We start from the raw sequence: 27,507 nt of genomic DNA, 5'->3' as shown, positions 1-27,507 counted from the left end.
TCAGAAAAATATGTAATAAATAGGCATGGGCGAAAAGTAACCTGGGTAAACTACGGATATAGTCGGTGTTAGGGTTGAGTGAGTTAAAAACTATAAAACGTCGTTGACTATCAAATCAGTGCTTTAGAATTCACTGCCATATCAATAGTTTAATATTTTAATATCACGAATTGAATAGTGGTCTTGGTTTGCAAATCCAAAGTCTGGAACACAACCAAATAATCGGACGACGTCCACGAACAGTTGGTTCCAACTCTCAGTAAAAGGTCAAAAAGATGGAAAGAAAGTGTGTCACCGATATAATAATATTATCTTCTTCTTCTTCTTCGTTCCTCTGATGGACATCTATGGCTGCAGTCCGATATCTGCTATGAAGTTTGTGGTCCGCTTTAGGTCCTCAGCCTCACCATAGATAATAATATTATAAAATCAACAGTTTAAGAGATGTTCATCAGGGATCTTTTTTTTTCCTGTTTTTTTTTTTTTTTTTTTGTTTGTTTGTTAATTTGGGTGCAAGACCATAGATTCATGTTTAATTTCAAGTCCGTTCCGGTATATACTTGTGTCACTACGTTAAATTGGGTTTTTTTTTCTTTCTGTTTATGGCCGTGCTTTTACATACACGATTTATTACGCCGTGTCCAATTGATATGCGTTTAGGTAAAATACGCATAACATCCGACTGCCGGTTACAACGTACCGACAAACAAATAAATGTGGAAACCTCGAACGTTTATGTTTTGATTGATATAGTTTAGTGAGACCTAATCACCAAAATGACTGTCTAAAAACAATAAAGAAGGGCTAAGTGACGTCAATTTCGCCCCATCTATAGATAGTTCGAAGATGACGTCACTCATGTCTTTGTTATTGTTTTTTGCCATCCGTTTTTATGAGTACTTCTCACTAAACTGTATTAACCAGACAATAAACCTTCTTAGCCAAGTGCATACTATCTATAGATAGAATGAAGTTGACATCATTCAGGTCTTTGTTAGTTTTTTATTTTTTATTTATTTTTTTTTTGCCATCCGCGTTTATGAGTAGTTCTCATAAAACTGTAATAACCAGACTATAAACGTTTAAGGTTACACATAGTTTTATGTGTTGGTCCGTTATACTTCCGATTGGCAACGGTGTGAGCTTCTTAGTCAAGCGCACGCTGTCTATATAGAAAATAATACCCAATGTGTATCTTCTATTTTATATTTAATATTGATGGAGAGATAGATAGAGTGAGAAAATTATAAAAACAACACATAGCCATGTTTCGAGTCATACCAAATTACTTCCATATTATATCATTGGCACATCCTATTACAGCCATCCTATTAAGTCATTATCTATGCAACTATTTACTTACAGATCGCTACGATAGTCGTGTTGTTCTGAATTACAAGGAGTAAATAGGCCTATTACTGACTTCATGCCGGAAATTAACCCTTTAAAGGCGTTGTCAGAGTCCAACGAGTTGTGCATGTCTAAGAATATATGTTTGTATGTATATATATAGGCATATACATCCACTGCTTTTAATGATATCACTGCTACTAAGACATCAAAGAAACGTACAATAGCCTCCCCTGCATTTCATCACCCTTACATTGTATTAACTTTTGGAAAACCCGCAGGAACGCGCACTCAGTCTTTTCATGTAAAATAATAATAATAATAATAATAATAATAATAATAATAATAATAATAATAATAATAATAATAATAATAATAATAATAATAATAATAATAATAACAATAATAATAATAATAATAATAATAATAATAATAATAATAATAATAATAATAATAATAATAATAATAATAATAATAATAATAATAATAATAATAATAATAATAGTTAAATGATTGTTAAAAAAGAAAGAATATCTGGCTCAGATGTCAAAATTAACTTTTTATCGCCATGGCATTTTAAATTTCCTTTTATTTGCAGTGCTGAAAGCATCAATTTTTGAAATATTTATTATAAATGACCGCATTTTACTGTTTGACAATTCTTTAACTTCCCGACTGTAAGTCTCAATATCTCGTGAAGTTATTAAGATGCACTGGTGAAATAACCTGCAATGTGTTAAGAAATTACTGCTGCATTACAAACCATAAAAATCTCAAAATGAGTATTTTGACCATTCCTGACATAATTCCTTAATCTAGAAACTTTCATCGTTTGTTCTCATTGTGGCGGTATTGCCTGGGTTTGATCTATCTTATTTTACTTTTTGAGAGAGGAATAAGTTGGGGAGAGGCTTACAAATGTCATCAAGCGATGAGTAATGACATTTATTTCTTCTTCTTCTTCTTCTTCTTCTTCTTCTTCTTCTTCTTCTTCTTCTTCTTCTTCTTCTTCTTCTTCTTCTTCTTCTTCTTCTTCTTTTCCTTCTTCTTCTTCTTAAAAGGGGCCCCTAGCCAAAAGCAACACTTGAGAGACATGGTGCCTTCCACCTTCTTCTTCTTCTTCTTCTTCTTCTTCTTCTTCTTCTTCTTCTTCTTCTTCTTCTTCTTCTTCTTCTTCTTCTTCTCCTCCTCCTCCCCCTACTTCTATTCTCCCCTTTTAGTCTGTAACTTCAATTTTAAAGATTCCACAGACCACAATATTTTATTTCATTGGAGATGTGAGACTATTCCTTTGTCTCGTTATTGATGGCATAAACATGCACAAATGAATGTCCACTCTTGATCGGTCGGGGTACCATTGCATAAACTTGGATGCCTTCCTCTAAGTTTGTTGAATAAACACATGTTTATCATCTTGAATCATTCTGGCAGAATACCTCTCTAAACGATGCGTCACATTTAAGATGGAAAAAAACATCTTCATAAAAATGGAAGTAAGAATTTCATTCACTTTACAGTTTTCATCTAAAATTTGTTCCCCCTCTTTTACTTCATAACCACTCCGTTTTTTCTGGAAATATTTTCAATTGCAAGCAAGAAATGCGTGTGGTATAATTGTGTGTGTGTCTGTGTGTGTATGTGTGTGTGTGTGTGTGTGTATCATTGGCTTGACTTTCTGTAATGTCTGTTTACAATATCAACAACAGTTGCCGTGAAAGTTAACACGAGCGAGTGTAAAATCAAAACCATTTATTTCTTTCCACCCCGATCAAAACGAGCTTTCATCATTTGTATCAATAACAGCTTGTAAACGAGTAATGATTTACTCACGGGAGGCGTCTACATAAATGTGACTTTCCAATGCAAAACGGTATTACGTCGGGGTGTCTTAGATATCAAAAATTGAATTATATAGTTGGAAATATAAATTTTGAGTTAAGATGAGTTGAGTTTTATCGTGGTCATTAGTTAAAGTGGTTTAAACAAGCAAGCAAACTAGAGCATTTCTGCCGTTGTTTTTAAAAACACAGTAGCCCTATATGCAACGTTAACCCAGTAGCACATATTGTGTTCTTTAATAAAACGGCAGGTATATAAAGCGCAATATCTACAAAACATGCTCAAAGCGCTTTACAAGCGTTACCTGGTCAACAGCATCATGTTACATATTGGACGGGACATGACGCCTGTTAGGCGATATTCAAATTTTATTTCCGACAGAGACAATGCTGTTAACGGAAAGTACTCATTTTACACGCGCGTACGGTGAGAGAACGTGAGTAAGGAAGCATTTCCAAGGAATCAACTATGCGTCAAACAGAGCGGGTCTCGAACCCTGGACATTCCGGTCCAGAGGCGAGTATCATACCACTAGACCACATAGCCGCACAGGGAGTATCACACACTAATTTCTCACTTCTTTGGTCATCTTAACGCTAAAGTCACTATTTTCGTATCTATTTTACCCAGACATAATACCGTATTCAGTCAATGGGTTACATATATCACACTTAAAACTCGGATTTCAATAACTGCTTGGGGATTTCCATCAAACGAAACGAAAATTAAATTATATTTCCATAACGAGATTATAAATTACATCAATTTTACGATTCAACACTGTCGCGCCGTGTCGTAACATTTTACACCTAATAGGTTTGTTTATTTATATCGGTATATTTCTTATCATCATGAAAGAAACCAATTTTAATGTAGTTACGTGGAATTATCTTCATTATAAAGAGAAATAACCTTTTCTACAAGCACGAATAAGTCTTACACTGAGGACTTTTCAGTATGGGCTTTTATAGTTATACCGTTATAGTGGCCAAACTGATATTATAGCGAATTGTTTTTCGATAATATAATATATTTCTTAACTGACTGACATTCTCATTCACAAAATAAATTCAATTTTAAATAATTACTGATTTTGGTTCTATATTGATTATTACTTTAAGCACTTTGTCGTAAGGCGAGTTTGGAGAACATAATCAAAAGAAATTATAAGAATATTGAAAACACTCGTACTTTTCTATAGTTTATATTTATATATATATATATATATATATATATATATATATATAAACTATAGATTATATATTATATAATCGAAAAACAATTCTCTATAATATCAGTTTTGCCACTATAACCTGGTCTACTCAGTTCGTAGTCGGCCAAAATGTTTCTTAAGCAATATGGACAGAAATATTTAAATTTTGTTACGATATATTAAATCTTTAAACATGGAAATATTATTATTCTTTTACTTTTTCTCTTCTTTTTTTGGATTCGAGATCCTTTATGTCTCAAAAACGAAATAGCCATTGCAGAGCAATTCGATCGTCGGGACTCTTTGGTAGTCAATTAAACTTATAAATAGCCCGGACGCACTCCACGGTTTAACTCTCTCCTTACGAGCCATTTTCAGGATTTTACCCAAAACTTCACACCAAGCTGACACAATTTTTTTTTTTTATCACTAAAAACTCAATAGCAGTAAGTTCTTGCGATACATAATTTCTTTAGCAAAACATGCTCCAGAAAACACTGTTCGTTTTCCTTAAATGTTATTATGTACAAGAGAAATTTGAATAAGAATAATGTTGGTTATTTGGTAACGAATGTGGCTATTTTCCTATAGTTGGTAAGGAGAGGGGTTAAATCCAGAATTGTTTACTTACTAAGAGATTACGTTTAAAGCCAGTGCATTGATGGTGTAGTGTAGAGAGCAAAGATTGCAAAAAATAATAATAAATGTTATACGCGTACATTGAAAATGAATTGCACTATAAAGTGCAGTATGAACGCACATCTGGAAAAAAAAAAGTTTGTATGAAACAATGCCAGACAAAGCAGGAAAAAATAATTTAAAAGAAAAAACAAGGAAAAGAAAACGATCCCCCAAAAATTGTCTGCCTCGACTGGAGATCGACCCTCAGACTATCTTTTATTTGTAATTTAATTGTTGCTGCTCGAAGCTCGAAGAAATAAATAACAATGTGAAATTGAATGCAAGTTTCAATTTAATAAACGAAGACAGCTAATTTGGACGTTTCGGGTTTACCCTTTATCAACAAAACAGGATGAATGAAACACTACATATGAATGAGATCATATTATGATAGTGCCGTTGTTGATGATGGCTATGGATCCCGGGTAAAACGCTGTGAGCACGTTTAGTCGATAATGTGCTATGAAAAATGTTCTAAAATGCTCTAATATTTAAAAATCTCGTAATGAACAGATGAACTCTATCTCTATGCTGGTCATCAGATATTCCTGACCATATGTCTCCATTTCCCAATTCCTTTTTCTCCTCGCCCCAGTACAGCCATGTTCAGATATCCCGCGAGGATCTAATAATTTATATTGATTTAAGTTGATTCTGAACTTGGATAAAAACGAAATGTTATATACGTCTTAGCCTTAGTGGTGTTTGAAAATACTGTGGTTCAATTAAGGGGGTGCTCATTTTAACTGTGAATCTGTTATAATCATTTATAAATAAACAAAATAACAAATTGGTTAAAGCATCTGTTAATTGATGGGATGCAGTTGAGTAAAATACGAAAAAAAAACTGCCCACCAAGTAACCAACACACGAAACCTTGTGCATGTGCATGGCGGCAAAATAACGCAAAATGAGTTTTTACTACTGAATCTGTAATTTTTTAAAATTGAGCTCTTTTGTAACTTCTACATGGATTCATAATATTATTTTATTTATGTATCCATTTGTATGTCTTAATAAAAATAGTTTTATGACCAGGCGTGTCTATGTCTGTAGTCTATAGTTTTATGCGTTTATATATTTATACTAACACAGTATAAAATAAAAGCGCGCAGAATGAAATATGAGCAGACGCTCATAGATCTAATTTTATACAAGAATAGATCGATCAGGTGTTTTTTTCTTTTCGTTTTCGTGTTTTATTTTATTATTGTTTTCATTTCTTTTTCTTTTTTCTTTTTCTCCTTCTTTTCAAATATTTTTTGTCTTGTTTTCACTGCTTTATTTTAATTTCTAGATAACTTAAATTAGTGATTTTAGGGTGATTAATATCATTACCCCGTATAAAATCCATTTTGATATTGTGCATGTGTTATAATACGAGAACAAACACGTCAAATCGGTAATTTGTTTGGTTTGATTAGATATCAATAACTAATACGATGGTTATTAATATAATTTCAAAACTAAGTTAAAATGTCTTATTGGGAACAATTAAAGGAGTGGCTTTCAAAGCCTTCTGAATCTCCTTTTCATCATTAATAAATAAATTGAGCATTGTATGAAACAATATTCTCTAAACATGCTCTAGGGAGTCACAAGCAAACTGCAACAGGTAACATGTAGGACGAGACATGACGCTTTTTATGCGAAATTAATAACCCGGGACTTCGCAAAGTCCCAGGTTTGAGAGCGTTTGCCAAGATGAGGGCAATTTAGATGGATCAATAACTGAAGGACGAGATTGCTGGCCAATTTCCTTTTAAAACGGGACGTTTCGGAGTAAGGTATTTAACTGGTTAATATCAAAATTACTTTTGGCAACTCGCTAACCCCACAATAAATCGGTTTGAAGTGGTGAGTAGCGTTTTTTTTTGTAATTGTATCAGATACCCCTGCTTTCAGACCATAGAATAACAAAACCCCACAAAAGAAAGTCAAAAAAAGAAGAAAATATAAGATACACACACAAAAACTAAAACAATAAACCCCCCACCCCACCCGTCTCTAGAAAAAACAGTTCAGAAGAAAAACAAAAACATGGCAACGAAATAAATCCCACCAAAATAAAAATTCTGAAAAAATAAACAAAAACACCCAAAGGAGATTCTAAAAACCAATGAAACAAAAACAAAACCAATACATACTTTACACATAACACACGCACACACACATACAAACACACACACACAGACACACACACACACACACACACATACATTCACACAAACAAAACATTAAAAAGACAAGAAAAAATAACTTTAAAAAGGGCCTTACAATAATTTGATCTTGAGACACACACATTACCAGGGCGCCGTCTCAGTTAACATTACAACTTAAAAGCCAACTATTTTCAATCTAACAGCGTTCCCAATGTAATGATACCAGGGTATATTTCAGTCTGCCCAAAAACCTTTTACTTGATTTAACGATCAATTCAAAATCACGCAGATTGTAAAAAAAAAGAGACTTGAAGTTGAGTTTTCAAAGAATTTGCAGTTTTCTGTTAGAAAATTCAAGATGTTACAATGAATGTGACATTGTCGTGCTGACTGATGAAGATGATAGATGGATGGATAGATAGATAGATAGATAGATAGATTTATATATACATATATATATATATATATATATATATATATATATATATATATATACACTCATCCACATAGATGGATAGTTAGATAGATAAATAAATAGATCGATGGAGAGATAATTAGATAGATATATGGACAAACAAATAGGTCAGTGTTTAGAGTTCCACTGCGAACAACCCAAAGTTGAGTATTTGAATAGTCTTCTTTTTCTGGTATTTTCTCGCCGTAGTCATGTGTTGTCTCTGATGATAAATGTCGTAATGCTACTAAGAAACATCATGTCTCATCCTCTATGTTAAGAGTGTCTGTTTGCTTGAAACTTCTCTTAAAGCACTTTGAGCGCGGTGGTAGATATTACTTTAAATTATAATCTCAAGACAATGAAAACAAGTAAAATTGTGTCTTTCTTTGTCAAAAGATAACAAGATAAAACATAAGTATAAAACAAACAATAAAAAGACTTAACGTGTATGAGACGTAAGATAACAAATATGATTGCAATTTGTATGAAAATGTATGTATATTATGAAACAATACCAAAGAAGGGAGAAATAACATTACAACAAGCAATCCATCTCATAACCTCTGCCAGTCTCGCGTGGGAACGAACCTCAAACCCCCATTTTGACGTTTTCTTATTAAACCAATCATGCAACGAAAATAAGTCACCGAAAAAATAAACAAAAACACCCAAAGGAGATTTCTAAAAACTAAGGAAAAAAAACAACACCGATACACACTTTACACATAATACACACACACACACACACACACACACAAACACACGAACATTCACACAACCAATACATGAAAAAGACAAGTAAAAAGATAACTTAAAAGGGCCTTACAATAATTTGATCTTGAGACACACACATTACCAGGGTGCCGTCTCAATTGACATTAGAACTTAAAAGCCAACTATTTTCAATCTAACAGCGTTCCGAATGTAATGATACCAGGGTATATTTCAGTCTGCCCAAAAACCTTTTACTTTATTTAACGATCAATTCAGAATCACGCAGATTGTACAAAATCAATTTTGAATCGTGGGATCTAAGATTTCTCAGAGGTACGTATGATTGGAGTAAAGTGTTGAACGTAAAGAGGGACAGAAGACTCAAATAAACCAAAGCAGATAAGGGCTATTTTATATTCAATTCTAGCCCGGACTGGCAGCCAGTGGAGGATGCGAAGCATGTCCTTTGTATCATCGTAATGAGATTTTCCCAGGACTAACCTAGCTGCACAATTCTGTACTCTCTGGAGCTTGTTTATTTTGTTATTAGGGAGACCAGCGAGCAGTGAATTGCAGTAGTCAAGACGTGACAAGACCAATGCAGAGACAATTATCTTCAAGGTGTTGAAAGGTAAAAACGACCTCATCTGTGATATTCTACGGAGCTCAAAGTACATAATTTTCACATTATTGTTTATATGCTGATCCATAGACAAAGAACTATCCAGAATGACACCTAAATTTTAGCCTTTTCAGAAATAGAAATATCAGAATCAGATATAGTTAGAGTAGGATTTGAAAATTGGAAAGACGTTAATTTGTGCTGAGTTCCCATCAAAACAACTTCAGTTTTGTCTTCATTCAACAATAGCTTATTTGCAAGCATCCAACTTTTGATGGAGTCACAACAATTTTATATATATATATATATATATATATATATATATATTTATATATAGATAGATAGATGGATAGACGGAGAGATAAGTAGATAGACAGATAAACAAATAGGTCAGTGTTTAAAGTGCCACTGCGAACAACGCAATGTTGAGTCTTTGGATAATGCTCTTTGTCGTGTACTTTCTCGCCGTACTCATGTGTTGTCTCTGATGAAAAGACTCGTAATGCGCCTAAGAAACATCATGTATATATATGTAGATATAGTCCTTTAAATTATCTCAAGACAAAGAAAACAAGTAAAATTGTGTCATTCTTTGTCACAAGATAACAAGATAAAACATGAATACAAAACAAACAATAACAAGGCTTAACGTGTATGAGACGTAAGATGAAAGAAACATGATTGCAATTTGTATGAAAATGTATGTATATTATGAAACAATGCCAGAAAAGGGAGAAATAACATTACAAGAAGCAATCCATCTCATAATCTCTGCCAGTCTCGCGCGGGGAACGAACCTCAAACCCCGAGTTGGACGTTTTATTATCAAAACCAATCAGGTTTCCCCATAGAACAATTCATGATCAATATTCTTCATATTTCATCAATTTTATCGACAAAGTAACACATAGCCTTTTCCAACAATTTTCGAATTTTCACAATTAAACGGCTTGATGAGGTTAATTCTTTATTTAATCAAGACACTAATCGTGGCAGTGGGATAAGAATATTACGATTTGTGACCCATCGTCTCAAAACGGTTTTATGTCGGAGCGAACCAAATGCTTAAAAGCCGAATTAAATGTTAAACTGGTCAAAAATATAAATTGTTGGCATTAGCACCCTAGAATATGGTATCCATTCTCCTCAATAAAAGATACAAACTCAACACAAGTCTGATATTTCTTTCTATAAATTCAATTTTCAACATCTTAAGCATCCCGACTTAATACCGTTTTGAGGCGAAGGGTCACATTTATTATCTCTGATATGTACAATGAAACAGGAGAAAATAATGCTTGGAAAAGTTTATAATTTTCATACCAATTGTCATTATTATGTAACTTGGTTTTGACATTTTTTGAATAATTAATCTTGTAACCCTGTAACTAACCGTTAAGAAAAGACCAGGTAACTTGGAAGTCGCATAAACAGTGCTTGTCAAGTCTTTTACCAGTTCTAAGCCCTACCTAATACAGACATGGAAAATAGATTGACCTAAAAATACTAAGTAGTTTATTGTTTCTTGTGCTGTATCCTCTTTCCATTGATGAATCTGACAATAAACATAGTGGGAAGAACCCCCCCCCCCCCCCTCAAGCTCAAACAAAAAAAAAAAAAAAAAAAAAAAAAAAAGAAAGAAAGAAAGAAAATGAGAACAAAGATACTTCCAAACAAAAGATTTCAGTACACGGTGTATATACATCGAACACGCATGCGCACCCATACAGGTTCACCGTCCTTTATTTGTGTTATGGCAATCAGTTGAATTATGGCTAATTCTCACGCGTCCATTTGGCGATTATCGCATTAACGCAAGTGTCAAACGTCACTTCCCTCGTAATGACGCATAGTAACTTAGTAACTGGTTCTAAACTATCGGAACAATGGCGGACGCCCTTATGAAATACTTCTCCAACGAGCATAAAAGTGTATCCAGAGGAGAAAATCATTAAAAAACTGATCATGTTTTGAATTGTATACATTCTGATCACATGACATGTGAAAAAGTTCTAGCCAGCATGAAGAATAAGAAGTACAGATTTTCTTTGTTTAGAACCAAACTGCTGGTTGCTGGGCAGACGTCACATCAGACTGTTGAATCCTATCTAAATTAGAAAAGAACCAGGCTACAAATTCTTTGTGTAAGTTTGAAAATTGAGTAATTTTGTTTTGATTTTTTGTTTGTTTATTTGTTTCTTGTTTTGTTTTGAATTTTGTATTTCAAAATTTGGTATTGCTCCATTTTTCCTTTTAATTTTGACTTAAACCCACCCTTAGGATAGGACGCTAGTACATTATGCAAAGTGCATTCCGCCAGATCTTACAGAGCCAGCTCCCCAACCACTGCTAGGTGGACAGATTATGGGGTCAGTAAAAAAATATCTCGACTGCACCCGTGATCGATCTCGGTCCCTTTGCGTGTGAAATGATTACTCTGCCAACTGAGCTATCGGGACCCCCCCCCCCCCCCAAGCTAACAGTAATAATTAATATGTAGGACGAGATATGACGACTGATAGGCAATCTTACAATTTATTTTCCGGTTGGGATGGCGCTGTTGGCTGCCAGATCGTCGTTTTACAGCGAAATTTTAGAAGACCTTTTAGAATATTAATGGGAAGCAGAGGTTATTATGTCCGGTCCAAAAATCACTGGAAGTGTGTAAGCAGTCCTCCGGACAATGAATATAAAGTGAAAAGGTTACATATTAAAGGACAACGTGGCTCAGTGGTACGGTCTTTGCTTCGTACCCGAAAAGTACCGAGTTCGATCACCGCCGCTGCGCTGTGTGGCCTTTAGCAAGGTGTTCACCTCGCCCTAGCTCAATTTGCCCCGATGCACTGCGGCTGATTCCCTTGGAATAGACCCTAAAGACAATTTTCCCCTATGAGATGAATAAAGACGTTGGGCACGGACAAAATACTAAGAGTAAAGAGAAGATCCGCTAGACCTACCCATACCAAGCACCCGACGACCTCTGTCATTTTGGGGTTTGTTTTTTTTTGTTTTTTTTTTGTTTATTTTTTTTTTTTGGGGGGGGGGGGGGTTCGAGCTTGGTACGGGTAGGTCTAGCGGCTCTTCTCTTTATTCTTAGTATTCTGTCTGTGCCCGACGTCTTTATCTGGAAGACGGCAGTGGACGGGTCGTCGGAGTCAGTCTCCAGTGTGGGTTAGCCCTTAGATTGTCAGTTGAAAGATTTGTTCTCACTTGATTCTCTTAACCAGATTATGAACATTAAAGATAACACTAATTTCGTATATTGTCACGATTCAAAAAACCGACAGGCAGGTGAGCATTTTAACTAAACGCATTGCATCATTCGGAAACTCGAACTAGAGACCTACCGGTCCGAAAGCGAATGTTTTAGTATCACGATACAAGAGCACAACGCGGAACATAGAAAAAAACAATATATTATATTACGAGCTGGGAAATTGGTTGTCTGGTCTGATGGCCCGTTGCTCTATTGATCTACTGTAACCGCCGGAATGGCAATTGAATACAATAATAACTTCATTAAAACAAGATTATCATCACAATGATATCTAAAGATGATTTTTATGAGAGGTCGGACAGAATAAACCATCCACTCGAGCACGATTTTCTCGAACTCCTCGGGACATGCAAAAAAGGTCGAGGAAACCGTGGACAAATACTAACAATAAAAAAAACTTGAACTTTTTATACAGCGCAATAAACCCTAAACGTGCTCAAAGTGCTTTACAATAATAAGGAAAAAAATTATAACATTCTAATGAGTTTAATAAAACCGTATGTTCGAGTAAACCGAGATCGAGAAACCGTACTCGAGTGTAATTGAATCATAACGTTATTCAGAAATCTGCGCACTCTGGGGAAAAAATGTGTATTTACAAATTTGGCCAGAAAACCCACACACTCAAACCTATACACTTTGCAAGAATGAGTTTTCTGTCACAAATTTTAAATAGACGGCTATGTGTTTTTTCTGACAGAAATATCAGTAAATATATTTATTCATCTTGCCATTAGAATTTTGTTGTTTGTTTTTGGTCCATTTGATTAAAATTTAGCATTGGATTATGCATTTTAAAAAATTACCAATGAAGGGGACTAAGACAAAATGGAAGGTTTTCAAAAAGCATTTTGTTGATTTTTAATTTTTGTAATTTTCTTATGAAAATGGGAATGGAGCGCTTGATGAAAACAGATGATGAAATAAGACGGTGTCTGCAAGCCAAGCCCTGGTCGCAACTGGTAACGACTGTCTCCGCTGGGCCGAGGGAGAGAAATTGGGAAGATAGATAGTGATATATATATATATATATATATATATATATATATATATATATATATATATATATATATATATCTAATAATATATATAATGAGAGAGAAGATATATCTAATAATATATATAATGAGAGAGAAGGATATATATATATATATATATATATATATATATATATATATATATATATATATATATATATATATATATATATATATAATGAGAGATAGAAGGATTTATATATATATTATATATATATATATATATATATATATATAAGAGAGAGAGAGAGAGAGAGACACAGAGAGAGAGAGAGAGAGAGAGAGAGAGAGAGAGAGAGAGAGAGAGAGAGAGAGAGAGAGAGAGAGAGAGTAAAAACCAATGCACTAGGGCTGAGTGAACCATTCGCGTAACTAGTTTCTAAACACCCTCATAGTTTTATTTTGTTTTTCTTATCGAACTTCTCTATCCCCTTTGTCTCAATCAAAATTGAGATAAATCCGTTCTAGATCTACATCTTTTATTCTGAATTAAATTTTATTTTTCTGGATACGATAGGCATAAATTTAAAAATTTAAAAATAACATCTGATCTGATTTCCTTCTTTTAATTAAAGCTTTGGAAGATTTGATTGGATATCGCAAATACTTTTATTAATAATTTTTTTAAAAATATCCCTATATTTTATTAGTATAATGAAGCCAAATTAATGAATTTGACGCCACGATTTGTGTGTGGTGGAACAGACCTTCAAAGACTTAAACTCTATGGGTGTCGCTTTGTGTCGCTATATGGTAATAACACGAAATGAAGTGAGTTGGGAAGTGCCAGAAGGCAAAAGAGAATAAAAACTTCGCGGCGGCGATGGGGGCTCGAACCCTCGGCCTTAACTGGTACGACAACTCCGCCTGGCCGGGCAGATCGTGACTCTACCGTATGAGCTATCCACGACCCCCAAAAAAGTCGCTTCAAATTCTAGTCTGTCGAGAGCCACTTCTCCCCGACTTCTTATATAGTATCATATTTCTATTGTACTCTGGGGAAAAAGCACGTACTTAAAATTTTGGCCTGAAAACTCTTCCTTCAAATATCGATAGATTAAAATTTTAAATGAAACAAAAAAAAAAAAACAAAAAAAAAAAAAAACAAAAAAAACTCTCAAACATAGGTCTTGCGAAGTCCTCAAGTAACACTCAAGTTTGAAATGTTTTGTCAAGATGAGGGTCATATTGTTCGATCGATATAATTCGAAGGACGAGTTTTCTGGCCAAAATCCTAAATTCGTGTTTTATTTCAGAGTACGTCAGATTTGTACTCTGAGAAGGAGCTCCTCAGTTCAAAGTTCATTTCACCATAGAAAAGCTAAATGACATGAATCCATTTTGAAAATGAGATTTTTACAAGATTTATTACCCAACAACCATTTTCAATGTCAAACCATTCCAAATGTGCCTCTCCAAGAGTTTTTCTTTTCTTTTTTGGTTCCTTTTTTTTAAAAAAGGTAGGGGGGTTGGGGATTTTTCGACATTCCCCCTCAATTTTATTTAAAGTAACCCCATGGTGACTTCTTGCCATTATATGACGTTCAGTAAAACACTCGCATTGATTTTACTTCCGGGTTAAAAGTAATAAGTGAGATTTTCTTGGCTAGCCGTTTAATACTGTCTGTTTTAGGCATGAGTTGTAAATGTGACCTATCGTCTCCAATCGGTAAATTGTTAAGATTATTTATATACTGAAATAGTAAGTATATAGAGCAAAGAATATTAGGGGATTGTTTCATGACTTAGGATTTATTAAATGAGTTAATCTTAGAGAACCACTTAACACTACGAGCATGCGAGTGTATGTTAAAGCAAGCTAAAAATATCAAATTAAATCATCCCATAAAAGTAAAAGAATACTGTTATTCCAAATTTCAAAATAGGATTCGTATATATTTGGTAACAAATGAATTATAAATGACTTTATTTTGCATTGAATTCAAGTAGCTATAGTGATCCTATTAGACAGAAATATGATTTGCTTCTAAATCTTAATGAAAACATATCAGAAAGCCCCACTTATTTGAAATTCCATATTTAATTTTTGCATTTGATTTGTATTCATGTGCACCAAAAGATTATTTCAGACAGCCAATCAGCCATCTTTTCATCCTTAGCTCAAGTCAATAAATTGAGTGGAAACATTGTGCAATCGTTGAAACAATTTTTTATTCATAAGTTCAAATATCTGATTCAACGATTGTATTTTTACCATGATGAAATGATAGGAGTTTCCAAGATTTGGGATGAAATGATTTATATTATAATTGGCTTATTTATCTATTCTATTTTATTTATTTACTTATTTATTTGTAATTTAGTTATGTGTCTAATTTTTAATCTATTTTGTTCATTCATTTATTCATTTTTCCATTTATCTATTCGTTTATTTATTTATTTATTTATTTATTTATTTATTTCATTTATTTGTTTACTTCTAAAATAACCGTGTCCACCATGATTCTTTTCCATTATCCACGTCATCTATGATATATCATTGGTTTTCGATTGATTTTATGATCTCTCTGTTATACTCCAGTACATGGAAAAACGATATACAGTATATGTAATATACATTTCAATCATGTGATATTTGATTGCCCAGACAAAAATATGACAGCTAATCTTGGGTTGGCAATTTGTACTTTCGATACTTAGTGCCATAACTAACAAAACATCCTTTAAAGGTTTTGGCTAGAAAATGTTATTTTAAAACATTTGACCCACCACTGATGTTTTGTCTCCGAATAACCCCCCCCCCCCCCCCCCCACCACCACCTATTGTTTGTATTCCGCCGTACCTATCTTCCTGAAGGCCATGGACTCAGATGTTTATCCAAGATTCAATACTGTGAAACGAAGAATGGCAACTGCTTGCTACTCTTTGGATAGGACGCTCGTCTTTAGCAAAGTACTTTCCGCTAGATCAAACAGACCCACCTACCTAATCAGTCTTGGATGGACAGGATTATCAGAAAAAATAACATCGACTCCAACCTGGAGTTTTACCTAAACTGAGCTCTCGGTACCCCCACTCCAAAAAATGAACGTATTTAACAGATTGTCCAGAACACTCGTCCTTCAAATATCGATTGATTAAAATGACCATCTGTTGTCAGAATTCTCAAAACTGGGACCGCTTTAAAGACTTCTCAAATACCAAGTTCGACAGTTTTTTTTTCCATCTTCTAGTTCTTCTTCTTCTTCTTCTTCTTCTTCTTCTTCTTCTTCTTCTTCTTCTTCTTCTTCTTCTTCTTCTTCTTCTTCTTCTTCTTCTTCTTCTTCTTCTTCTTCTTCTTCTTCTTTCAGCTTATCCCACATTTTTCAGGGTTGCCATAATGAATGCCACATCTCCATGTATCTTAATTCATAGCAATCTCGTCCTCCAGGACTAGTTCGTTCACATCGTCCTTTACCCTATCCAACCATCTAGTCTTTTATAGTGCCGCGCTGAGGACCGGACCGAGGACCGGTCCCACGGTCTTTTAGCTGTGAACCGTGGTCCAGTCCCAAAGAGGAAGACCGCCGGCGGTCCTCACTTCTTATCACCTTTCAACGGTCTCGCGCCATACTACTTCCCCAGCGATTCGTTGCCTCGGTCCTTTGCCTATCTTCCACCAATCACCACCCATCCCACTTAATTAATCGCACCCAACCCCCTTTGCCATACACTAAACGACACAGACGACCATAGAGGCAGACGACCACCTCCCTCCACTCCGCAAACCGCCCTTTCGTGTGTGAGATGGGGGGAACAGGAGGCGCACGCCTTGGACGATTCCATTATACGGGGTAAATTTCAAAATTTACTACACCATAATGATCGCAATGACAATGATCTATGATGAAGGCATGACCCCTCTTCTCTAATGGGTTATTGTTTGAAATGTATGTGACTACTAAAGATGTGTGTGTGTGTGTGTGTGTGTGTGTGTGTGTGTGTGTCGAACCTAGCAAGTTGCAAGTCTGATTTTTTGTTTTCTTTTGTCCATCTCTTGTCGCCACTCCTTTCTATCGCATTGTTGTCATTTAAAATAATACAATAATATTAAAATTTCGTTTGGTGTTTTAACTAATCAAGTAATATGAGTTTCATTAGTTTCTTCCGTCCAAAAAACCCAGTTATAACGTCTGTATTTTTAAAAGGTCCAATAGAATATTTGGGGACCCCGATAGCTCAGTTGATAGAGCACTCTCTTTATACGCAAAGGGCCAGAGATCGATCCCGGTGCAGTCGATTTTTTTCTGAATCCCTGTCTACTCAGCAATGAATGGGTAGCTGAGTTTGTTAGATCTGGCGAAAAGTCACCATCGACCCCTCTTATTACCTCATCCACCCCCTCTTATTATAACTTCACGTCTCTCTCTTACTCTTCAATGCTCGCTGCCCTCTAATGTGTGTGTGTGTGTGGGGGGGGGGGAGGGGGGGGGGGGGGTAGGAGTTGCGTGTGTGTATCAACGCCACGACCAACCCGAACAACGCCTTGGGCGATGCCATTATCTCCGTTAATGGGGATAAATTTCAAATTTTATTAAATTATCGAAGTAACAATGAAGTACGGTGAGCAAATAAAGAAGGCATCACCCCTCTTCTCTAATTAGGTTACAATTTGAAATGAGTGTGACTACTCCGTGTGTTTTACTCCTGTAGGCCACGGTTTTCATCGTGTAGCGGTCTTTAACGGTTCAAGAATGAACGGACCGGTCTAGAGACCGGTCCTTGCGGTCTTCATTTCCCAAGGACCGTAGGACCGTGGTCCTTAAGCTTGCCAAGGACCGCCCCGCACTAGTCTTTTACCTCTTTCCCGCTCATTGTATATATCCAATACTTTCCTTCCCTCGTACTCCCTATCTCGTCTCTTCCATCTTCTAGTTTATCCCGACAAATTACTGTGTTGAGGCCAGGTCACACATACGTTTTTTTTTCTCAGAGTATAGCTGAATTAAAACTGTGTTGGAGTTTTTCGTTTGATTGAGGAGAATGAATCACAGGGCATTCAATAGCTCACAGGTTTTAAAAGTCCTATTTACAATATTTTGACTGTTAAGCTGTGTGGTCTTGTGGTGTGACGCTCGCTTTCGGATCGGATGGTCCTGAGTTCAAGCTTCGCCCGGTGCATAATTGAGTTCTTGGAAGAGGCTCTTTACTCAGATTCTCTCACCGTACTCAGGGTGTAAAATAAGTATCTGGTCGTTAACAGCTCTGTCTCTGTCGGAAAAAAAATTGTAATATCGTCTAACAGGCGTCATGTCTTGTTCTACATGTTACGTGTTGCTGTTGGTTAGGCAGGGAACATTTGTAAAGCGCTTTGAGCACGTTTAGTGAACATTGCCCTATATAAAAGCTCAAGGTTTTTGGGTTGTTTTTAAAAGTCACCTTTTGTCATCTTGCTCATCCCGATATAATAGCATTTTGTGACGGTGACTCACACAATATGTCCATAGATTAAAACCTTCCACAGCAGGTCAAATTTTAAACCTGATATATCCTCGAAGTCTCATGTTTAATTATTTTAACAGGTAGGAGATCAATCATTTTAATTCATCCTCTATTCGAAGGAAAATGTGTTCTGGACAACTACAAAGAAAAGCATTTTGTCATTGTTTGGCCGCTTTTCTCCTGACCCAATCAATCGCTAATCGTAAAAAATATCCTTATATTTGCTATCAAATGAAAACGTAATCAAAAACGGTCTGCGATTCCTCCATTACATCCTTTCATCTTGTTTGCAGACGCACGATTCTGTAATGTAGTTTTTTTTTGTATTAGAAACAGGATATAATGAAGTTGTTGTTTTTTTAAAATCATTTTTGTGTCTATTTAATTAAGGTATTTTTTCAGAGTTTAGTAACCACAGCTAATTTGAGTTACCGACATTTCTGTCTCATCTAACTCTCTAGTGACCCCACGTTTAACATCGCTATTATGTCTGGATGTAGAGATGGATGAACGTTTGTCAACTATTTGAAGACTAGGTGATCTGTGGCAGTTTATCAATATCATTGTTTTTAAGAGGTAACATTAGGCTAAGAGATATTTTAAAAAACATTAAGCATTTATATGGTGCAAGATCACTAAATGTGCTCAAAGCGCATTATATACAAAGGGTCCCTAGCCAACAGCAACACTTATCGTGTAGGACGGGACATAATAACACCTTTTAGTAGACATTACAATCTTTCTTTCGACGGAGACAACGCTGTTAACGATCAGGTACTCATTTTACACCTGAGTCTAGTAGTATGACATTCGTCTTTGGACCGGCAGGTCCCGAGTTGGAGTTCCGCTCTGAGCGGCTCAAATGAGTCCTTAGAAAAGACTCTTTACTCGCATTCTCTCGCTGTATTCGTGTTCAAAAAGAAAACTGGTCGTTACCAGTGTCATTATCTTTTTACAAATTGATTAGGCCGTCTAGCTATGTCCCGTCCTACATGTTAAATGTTGCTGTTGACCAGGGACCCCTTGTAAAGCGCTTTGAGCACATTTAGTGGATATTGCGCTATATAAAAGCTCAATTTCTTTCTTTCTATCAGAACGGATATAATTACACAAAATTCACTTATATTTAATTTATTATTTCTTGCTACAGCTATATATTAACATGTGTGACCTTGGTGCACACATTTGTAGGTCTGATCACCGTTCGCAATTATGGGCCAGATTTAACATTGTTGTTATACACAGTATTATGCGTTGATTTAAGAGTATGTCCATTACAACAACGAGCCTAGAACGCGATACCAGAAAAAGGAGACGAAGGAGGAGGAGGAGGAGGAGGAGGAGGAGGAGGAGGAGGAGAGGAGGAGGAGGAGGAGGAGGGGAGGAGGAGGAGGCGGAGGAGGAGGAGGAGGAGTAGTAGTAGGAGAGAAGAAGAAGAAGAAGAAGAAGAAGAAGAAGAAGAAGAAGAAGAAGAAGAAGAAGAAGAAGAAGAAGAAGAAGAAGAAGAAGAAGAAGAAGAAGAAGAAGAAGAAGAAGAAGAAGAAGAAGAAGAAGAAGAAGAAGAAGAAGAAGAAGAAGAAGAAGAAGAAGAAGAAGAAGAAGAAGAAGAAGAAGAAGAAGAAGAAGAAGAAGAAGAAGAAGAAGAAGAAGAAAAAGAAGAAGAAGAAGAAGAAGAAGAAGAAGAAGAAGAAGAAGAAGAAGAAGAGGAAGAGAAAGAGGAAGGAAAAGGAGGGGGAGGAGGAGGAGGAGGAGGAGGAGGAGGAGGAGGAGGAGGAGGAGAAATAAGAAAAAAATAAATAGAAGAAGATAAATGATAAAAGCAGAGCCCATAACGGAATCTTAAAAACCTGTCTTTAAAATGATGCACAATTATTAAAAATCTATTTAAAAATGACTTTAATAAAGAGGTGCAGATCAACGTGTCACATGACACTTAGTCGGACAGGTGAACGGCTTAATTGCGTCATTTCATTGAATCCGCATTTGATACTTTTAAAAAACAAGGAAAGTGTTATGCACTTAATTGCTGTGTTTTTCAACTTTGCTTCTTCTCTTTAACCTGCTGTTTACAATAACACATCATAAAATGTCGGCAGTGACAAGGTATAGGCTGAGATAATCTCTCTCTCTCTCTCTCTCTCTCTCTCTCTCTCTCTCTCTCTCTCTCTCTCTGCCTCACTCGTCCTCTTCTCTCTTCTCTCTCTCCCTCTCTCTCTCCTCTTCTCTCTCCCTCCTCCCTCCTCTCTCTCCTCCTCTCTCTCTCTCTCTCTTTCTTTCCCTCCCTATCTCTCTTTCTCTCACAGCATCGTTAGATACAGTCATCTTGGCATTCTCCATAAATAAATATAGATATTCTATTTTTTAAAAAACTCCAACGGGAATAACTCATGCTGCCCAAACTGAGCAAATAAGGCTATGTATATGCAGACAAACGCGAACATATATACACACACACAAACACACACACACACAATTATATATATATATATGTATGTGTGTATGTGTGTGTATATATTCATATATATATATATACATATATATATATATATATATATATATATATATATATATATATATATATATGAAGTTAAATTCAATAGAGATTTTATATAGCGCAAAATCCACTTAACTTGCTCAAAGGGCTTTACAAAGAGTTCCTTGTCAACAGCAACACTTAACATGTAGGACGAAACATTAAGTCTTTTAGGCGATATTAAATTTTTTTCGGACAGAGACAACGTTGTTAACGGCCATGCACTCATTTTTCAACTGAGTACGGTGAGAGAATGTGAGTCTCTTTTCCAAGGACTCAACTATTCGCCGAGTGAGGCTTGAACCAAGGACCTACCGATCCGAAAGCGAGTGTCGTATCACAAGAGCACACAGCCACACATATATATGTATATACGTATGTCTATGATATCATATTGTATCAAGTAGAATGTATCGCGCTGAATTGTATTTTTATAAGAATTAATTGCTGTAGTAAATGTTCAAATATCAAAATAAAACAAAACAACAACAATACCTCATCCTCCTTTCTTTTCTTATCTATTTTTTTTATATCTGGGAGAACGCCAAGTAAGCATGTGTTTCTCAGATGGTGATCAATGTAAATGCTCTCGTTAACTAATTGTTATCTCATCAGCAAAAACAAAGGTAATTTCATTGCGTATTCATTGCTTTTTTGATATTTGGGAGGAATTCCAACATACGAGACATCTGCCTTGCATTTTGTTCTTAGATGTTTTGGAGCAACAGTGATAACATATCATCTAGATGCATACCTATGTAATGGTACAGGATTATCCTCAACAAATATTGTTTTTAAGATGTAACGTTAGGCTATTTTTAATTCAGAAAAGTGAGTGGAGCAGGCACTTATGTTGGTAACAACAAGATATGAAGTGAGTAGAAAAGTGCCAGAAGACAATAGAGAATAAAAAATTTTTTCGCGGCGGTGGTGGGGTTTGAACCTGCGACCTTATTGGTACGACAACTCCGCCTGGCAGGTGAGAGCGTGGCTCTACCGTGTGAGCTATCCACGAACACAAAAATATTCGTTTCAAACCCAAAGTCATTTCTAGATCCCTCTCTCGCCCACTTCTTGAGATCGCCGATTCGTTCGCCACCATCGCGAAGTAATTTTGACCAGCAGTTAAGCTTAATAGCCAATATTCTCATCACAAACATATAACATAGAAACGATTGAGACATTGAGTATGCTCCGGTGTATGGGGTGAATTTTTAATTCAGAAAAGTGAGTGGAGCAGGCACTTATGTTGGTAACAACAAGATATGAAGTGAGTAGAAAAGTGCCAGAAGACAATAGAGAATAAAAAATTTTTTCGCGGCGGTGGTGGGGTTTGAACCTGCGACCTTATTGGTACGACAACTCCGCCTGGCAGGTGAGAGCGTGGCTCTACCGTGTGAGCTATCCACGAACACAAAAATATTCGTTTCAAACCCAAAGTCATTTCTAGATCCCTCTCTCGCCCACTTCTTGAGATCGCCGATTCGTTCGCCACCATCGCGAAGTAATTTTGACCAGCAGTTAAGCTTAATAGCCAATATTCTCATCACAAACATATAACATAGAAACGATTGAGACATTGAGTATGCTCCGGTGTATGGGGTGAATTTTTAATTCAGAAAAGTGAGTGGAGCAGGCACTTATGTTGGTAACAACAAGATATGAAGTGAGTAGAAAAGTGTCAGAAGACAATAGAGAATAAAAAATTTTTTCGCGGCGGTGGTGGGGTTTGAACCTGCGACCTTATTGGTACGACAACTCCGCCTGGCAGGCGGAGTTGTCGTACCAATAAGGTCGCAGGTTCAAACCCCACCACCGCCGCGAAAAAATTTTTTATTCTCTATTGTCTTCTGGCACTTTTCTACTCACTTCATATCTTGTTGTTACCAACATAAGTGCCTGCTCCACTCACTTTTCTGAATTAAAAATTCACCCCATACACCGGAGCATACTCAATGTCTCAATCGTTTCTATGTTATATGTTTGTGATGAGAATATTGGCTATTAAGCTTAACTGCTGGTCAAAATTACTTCGCGATGGTGGCGAACGAATCGGCGATCTCAAGAAGTGGGCGAGAGAGGGATCTAGAAATGACTTTGGGTTTGAAACGAATATTTTTGTGTTCGTGGATAGCTCACACGGTAGAGCCACGCTCTCACCTGCCAGGCGGAGTTGTCGTACCAATAAGGTCGCAGGTTCAAACCCCACCACCGCCGCGAAAAAATTTTTTATTCTCTATTGTCTTCTGGCACTTTTCTACTCACTTCATATCTTGTTGTTACCAACATAAGTGCCTGCTCCACTCACTTTTCTGAATTAAAAATTCACCCCATACACCGGAGCATACTCAATGTCTCAATCGTTTCTATGTTATATGTTTGTGATGAGAATATTGGCTATTAAGCTTAACTGCTGGTCAAAATTACTTCGCGATGGTGGCGAACGAATCGGCGATCTCAAGAAGTGGGCGAGAGAGAGGATCTAGAAATGACTTTGGGTTTGAAACGAATATTTTTGTGTTCGTGGATAGCTCACACGGTAGAGCCACGCTCTCACCTGCCAGGCGGAGTTGTCGTACCAATAAGGTCGCAGGTTCAAACCCCACCACCGCCGCGAAAAAATTTTTTATTCTCTATTGTCTTCTGGCACTTTTCTACTCACTTCATATCTTGTTGTTACCAACATAAGTGCCTGCTCCACTCACTTTTCTGAATTAAAAATTCACCCCATACACCGGAGCATACTCAATGTCTCAATCGTTTCTATGTTATATGTTTGTGATGAGAATATTGGCTATTAAGCTTAACTGCTGGTCAAAATTACTTCGCGATGGTGGCGAACGAATCGGCGATCTCAAGAAGTGGGCGAGAGAGGGATCTAGAAATGACTTTGGGTTTGAAACGAATATTTTTGTGTTCGTGGATAGCTCACACGGTAGAGCCACGCTCTCACCTGCCAGGCGGAGTTGTCGTACCAATAAGGTCGCAGGTTCAAACCCCACCACCGCCGCAAAAAAATTTTTTATTCTCTATTGTCTTCTGGCACTTTTCTACTCACTTCATATCTTGTTGTTACCAACATAAGTGCCTGCTCCACTCACTTTTCTGAATTAAAAATTCACCCCATACACCGGAGCATACTCAATGTCTCAATCGTTTCTATGTTATATGTTTGTGATGAGAATATTGGCTATTAAGCTTAACTGCTGGTCAAAATTACTTCGCGATGGTGGCGAACGAATCGGCGATCTCAAGAAGTGGGCGAGAGAGGGATCTAGAAATGACTTTGGGTTTGAAACGAATATTTTTGTGTTCGTGGATAGCTCACACGGTAGAGCCACGCTCTCACCTGCCAGGCGGAGTTGTCGTACCAATAAGGTCGCAGGTTCAAACCCCACCACCGCCGCGAAAAAATTTTTTATTCTCTATTGTCTTCTGGCACTTTTCTACTCACTTCATATCTTGTTGTTACCAACATAAGTGCCTGCTCCACTCACTTTTCTGAATTAAAAATTCACCCCATACACCGGAGCATACTCAATGTCTCAATCGTTTCTATGTTATATGTTTGTGATGAGAATATTGGCTATTAAGCTTAACTGCTGGTCAAAATTACTTCGCGATGGTGGCGAACGAATCGGCGATCTCAAGAAGTGGGCGAGAGAGGATCTAGAAATGACTTTGGGTTTGAAACGAATATTTTTGTGTTCGTGGATAGCTCACACGGTAGAGCCACGCTCTCACCTGCCAGGCGGAGTTGTCGTACCAATAAGGTCGCAGGTTCAAACCCCACCACCGCCGCGAAAAAATTTTTTATTCTCTATTGTCTTCTGGCACTTTTCTACTCACTTCATATCTTAACGTTAGGCTATGCGATCTAAAAAAAACTTAAGCATTTATATAGCGCAAACTCCACTAAATGTGCTCAAATCGCTTTCAATACAAGGGGTCCCTAGCCAACAGCAACACTTATTATGTGGGACGGGACATAACGCTTTTTCGTAGACATTACAATCTTTCTTTCGACGGAGACAACGCTGTTAACGACAGGTACTCATTTTACACCTGAGTCTAGTAGTATGACATTCGTCTATGGACTGGCAGGTCACGAGTTGGAGTTCCGCTCTGAGCAGCGCAAAGATGAGTCCTTAGAAAAGACTTTTTACTCGCATTCTCTCGCTGTATTCAGGTGCAAAAAGAAAACTGGTCGTTACCAGCGTTGTCTCTGTGGAAAAACAGGAAATATGTTAAACAAGTGTGAAGCCTCGTCTTATACGTTAAGTGGTTCTGTTATCTGGGGACCCTTTGGCAATCTTTAATGGATATGGACATATATATATATATATATATATATATATATATATATATATATATATATATATATATATAATATATATATATATATTGTATCACATACAATGACAGATAAAAACCATTTATGGAGGGGATGATCATTCAATTCTGAAACAGTGGGAAAATTTATGTTGTCGAGACATTTATTTTATCCATTTTGTGCCCAGCAGACCATAAGCATTTTTCACAACGCACGGGCTTTTAGGGAGAGGACCGATACTCTATCATTCATTCTCGCCTTGAGTAAAATCGTCTGATTGCTGAAAATTTAGAATAGGAAGGGGAAGATGAGGAGGGGTGAGGAGGAAGAGGAGGAGGAGATGGTGGAGGAGGAGGAGGGGAGGAGGAGGAGGGGAGGAGGAGGATGAGAAGGAGGGGAGTAGGAGGGGAGGATGAAAATGAAAAAAGAAGCAGGAAGAAAGGAGAGTGAAAACGTTGTCGTGTATTTTATCCATTTTGTGCCCTGCATACCAAATATTTTTTGTGCATTATGCACAGGCTTATGGACTCATACCCTATCATTTATTCTAGCCTTGAGTAAAATCGTCGGATCACGGGGAATTTAGAATAAGAAGGGAAAGATGAGGAGGAAGAGGAGGAGGAGGAGGAAGTGGAGGGGGGGGGGAGGAGGAGAAGAATAAAGAGAGAGAAAATTAGAAGAGCGAGTAGGAATAAAAAAGGAGAGTGAAAAGGGAGTGTCAGAGAAAACTTACCTGTGACCTGTAGAGTGACCCGATGACGTATGAGTGACTTCCGGTGACTGACCTGACACTCGTATTGACCTCTGTCTTTCGTCTTCACGTCCTCGATGACTAGATTCCATTGCAATGAATTGGGCACGTGCTCGGCATGGAGTCTTTGGTCTTTCACCCACCTGTCGGTGCCAATGGTCAGCGGGGCAGAGCTGGGTAGCTTACGCCACGTGACCTGGATTGGGGAGGGGGGGGGGGGGGACAGGGCGGGTGTCATTAATAGTAACGTAATTATTGATTTGTTATGGGGGGATGGGTCAGAATCTGTCCTACTCTGAAAAAATACAACACATTTTTGAAATTTTAGCCAGAAAAGTCGTCCTTCAAATATCGATCGATTAAAATGACTATCTTGCCAACAACTCTTGAACATAAGGCATAAGGCTCTCTTAAAGGTTTCAAGGTTTGAGGGTTTTTGCCAAATTGAGGATATTGTAATTGACCGATATTTGAACGAGATTTCTGGTAAAAAAAACTTTTTATGTATTTTTTAATTCAGACTACAGCAAGATATTCTCAATGAATACATCATGTGATTAAATTTTGGAGTTCAGGATAACCTCCTTAAAGGTGATTAATTAGGTCAATGAATTGTAGATGAGGCATGCTGTGGACCCATGCATGAAACTGATAAATCATAACAGAAATACAATTTGAGACAGTCGAAAATGGATTTCACGGAAAACAAGGTTTAGAATACCGTCAATTGGGGTCACTTTGCCGGGATCACTTTTTGGACACTAGTTTTGGACATACTAGATTATACTTGTTTTTGCAACAGTTATTTCTTTTGATGAAATATCAAGTTCCCTAATAAGGGAAATAACTGCAACAAGCCTACGAATACTCACAATGCTCAATATCTGATGTTTCCAATAGAATGATTTAATCGCTAATTATGTTCTATCTGCTTGTGGTTAAGCAGGTATTGACAGCCAGTGTTATGACTGAATGAATTAGATAAAGAACGTTTAGTTTCATATGATCATGATCAGGACATAGAAATATTTTTAATGTAGACTCAAAATGATAATTTGTTTCAACGGTTGTGTTGGTAAAAATGGAATAAATAAC

General features: G+C 36.6%; 1 protein-coding gene across 1 annotated transcript in view; it reads right to left on the bottom strand.

Moving 5' to 3' along the window:
- The window catches only part of LOC144965916 (uncharacterized), a 150,163-nt gene that overhangs the window by 1,876 nt on the left and 120,780 nt on the right, over positions 1-27,507 (bottom strand). Inside the window, exon 3 of the mRNA XM_078901764.1 lies at positions 26,395-26,608. Coding sequence (XP_078757890.1) covers positions 26,395-26,608 — 214 coding nt within the window. The remainder of the gene's footprint in view (positions 1-26,394; positions 26,609-27,507) is intronic.

Source organism: Berghia stephanieae, chromosome 2 (assembly GCF_034508935.2).
Source record: "Berghia stephanieae isolate SIO BIC M18660-M18661 chromosome 2, UCSD_Bste_1.3, whole genome shotgun sequence".
Taxonomy (NCBI): Eukaryota; Metazoa; Mollusca; class Gastropoda; order Nudibranchia; family Aeolidiidae; genus Berghia; species Berghia stephanieae.
Note: the sequence above shows the minus strand (reverse complement) of the source record. Positions and strands in the feature narration are given on the sequence as shown.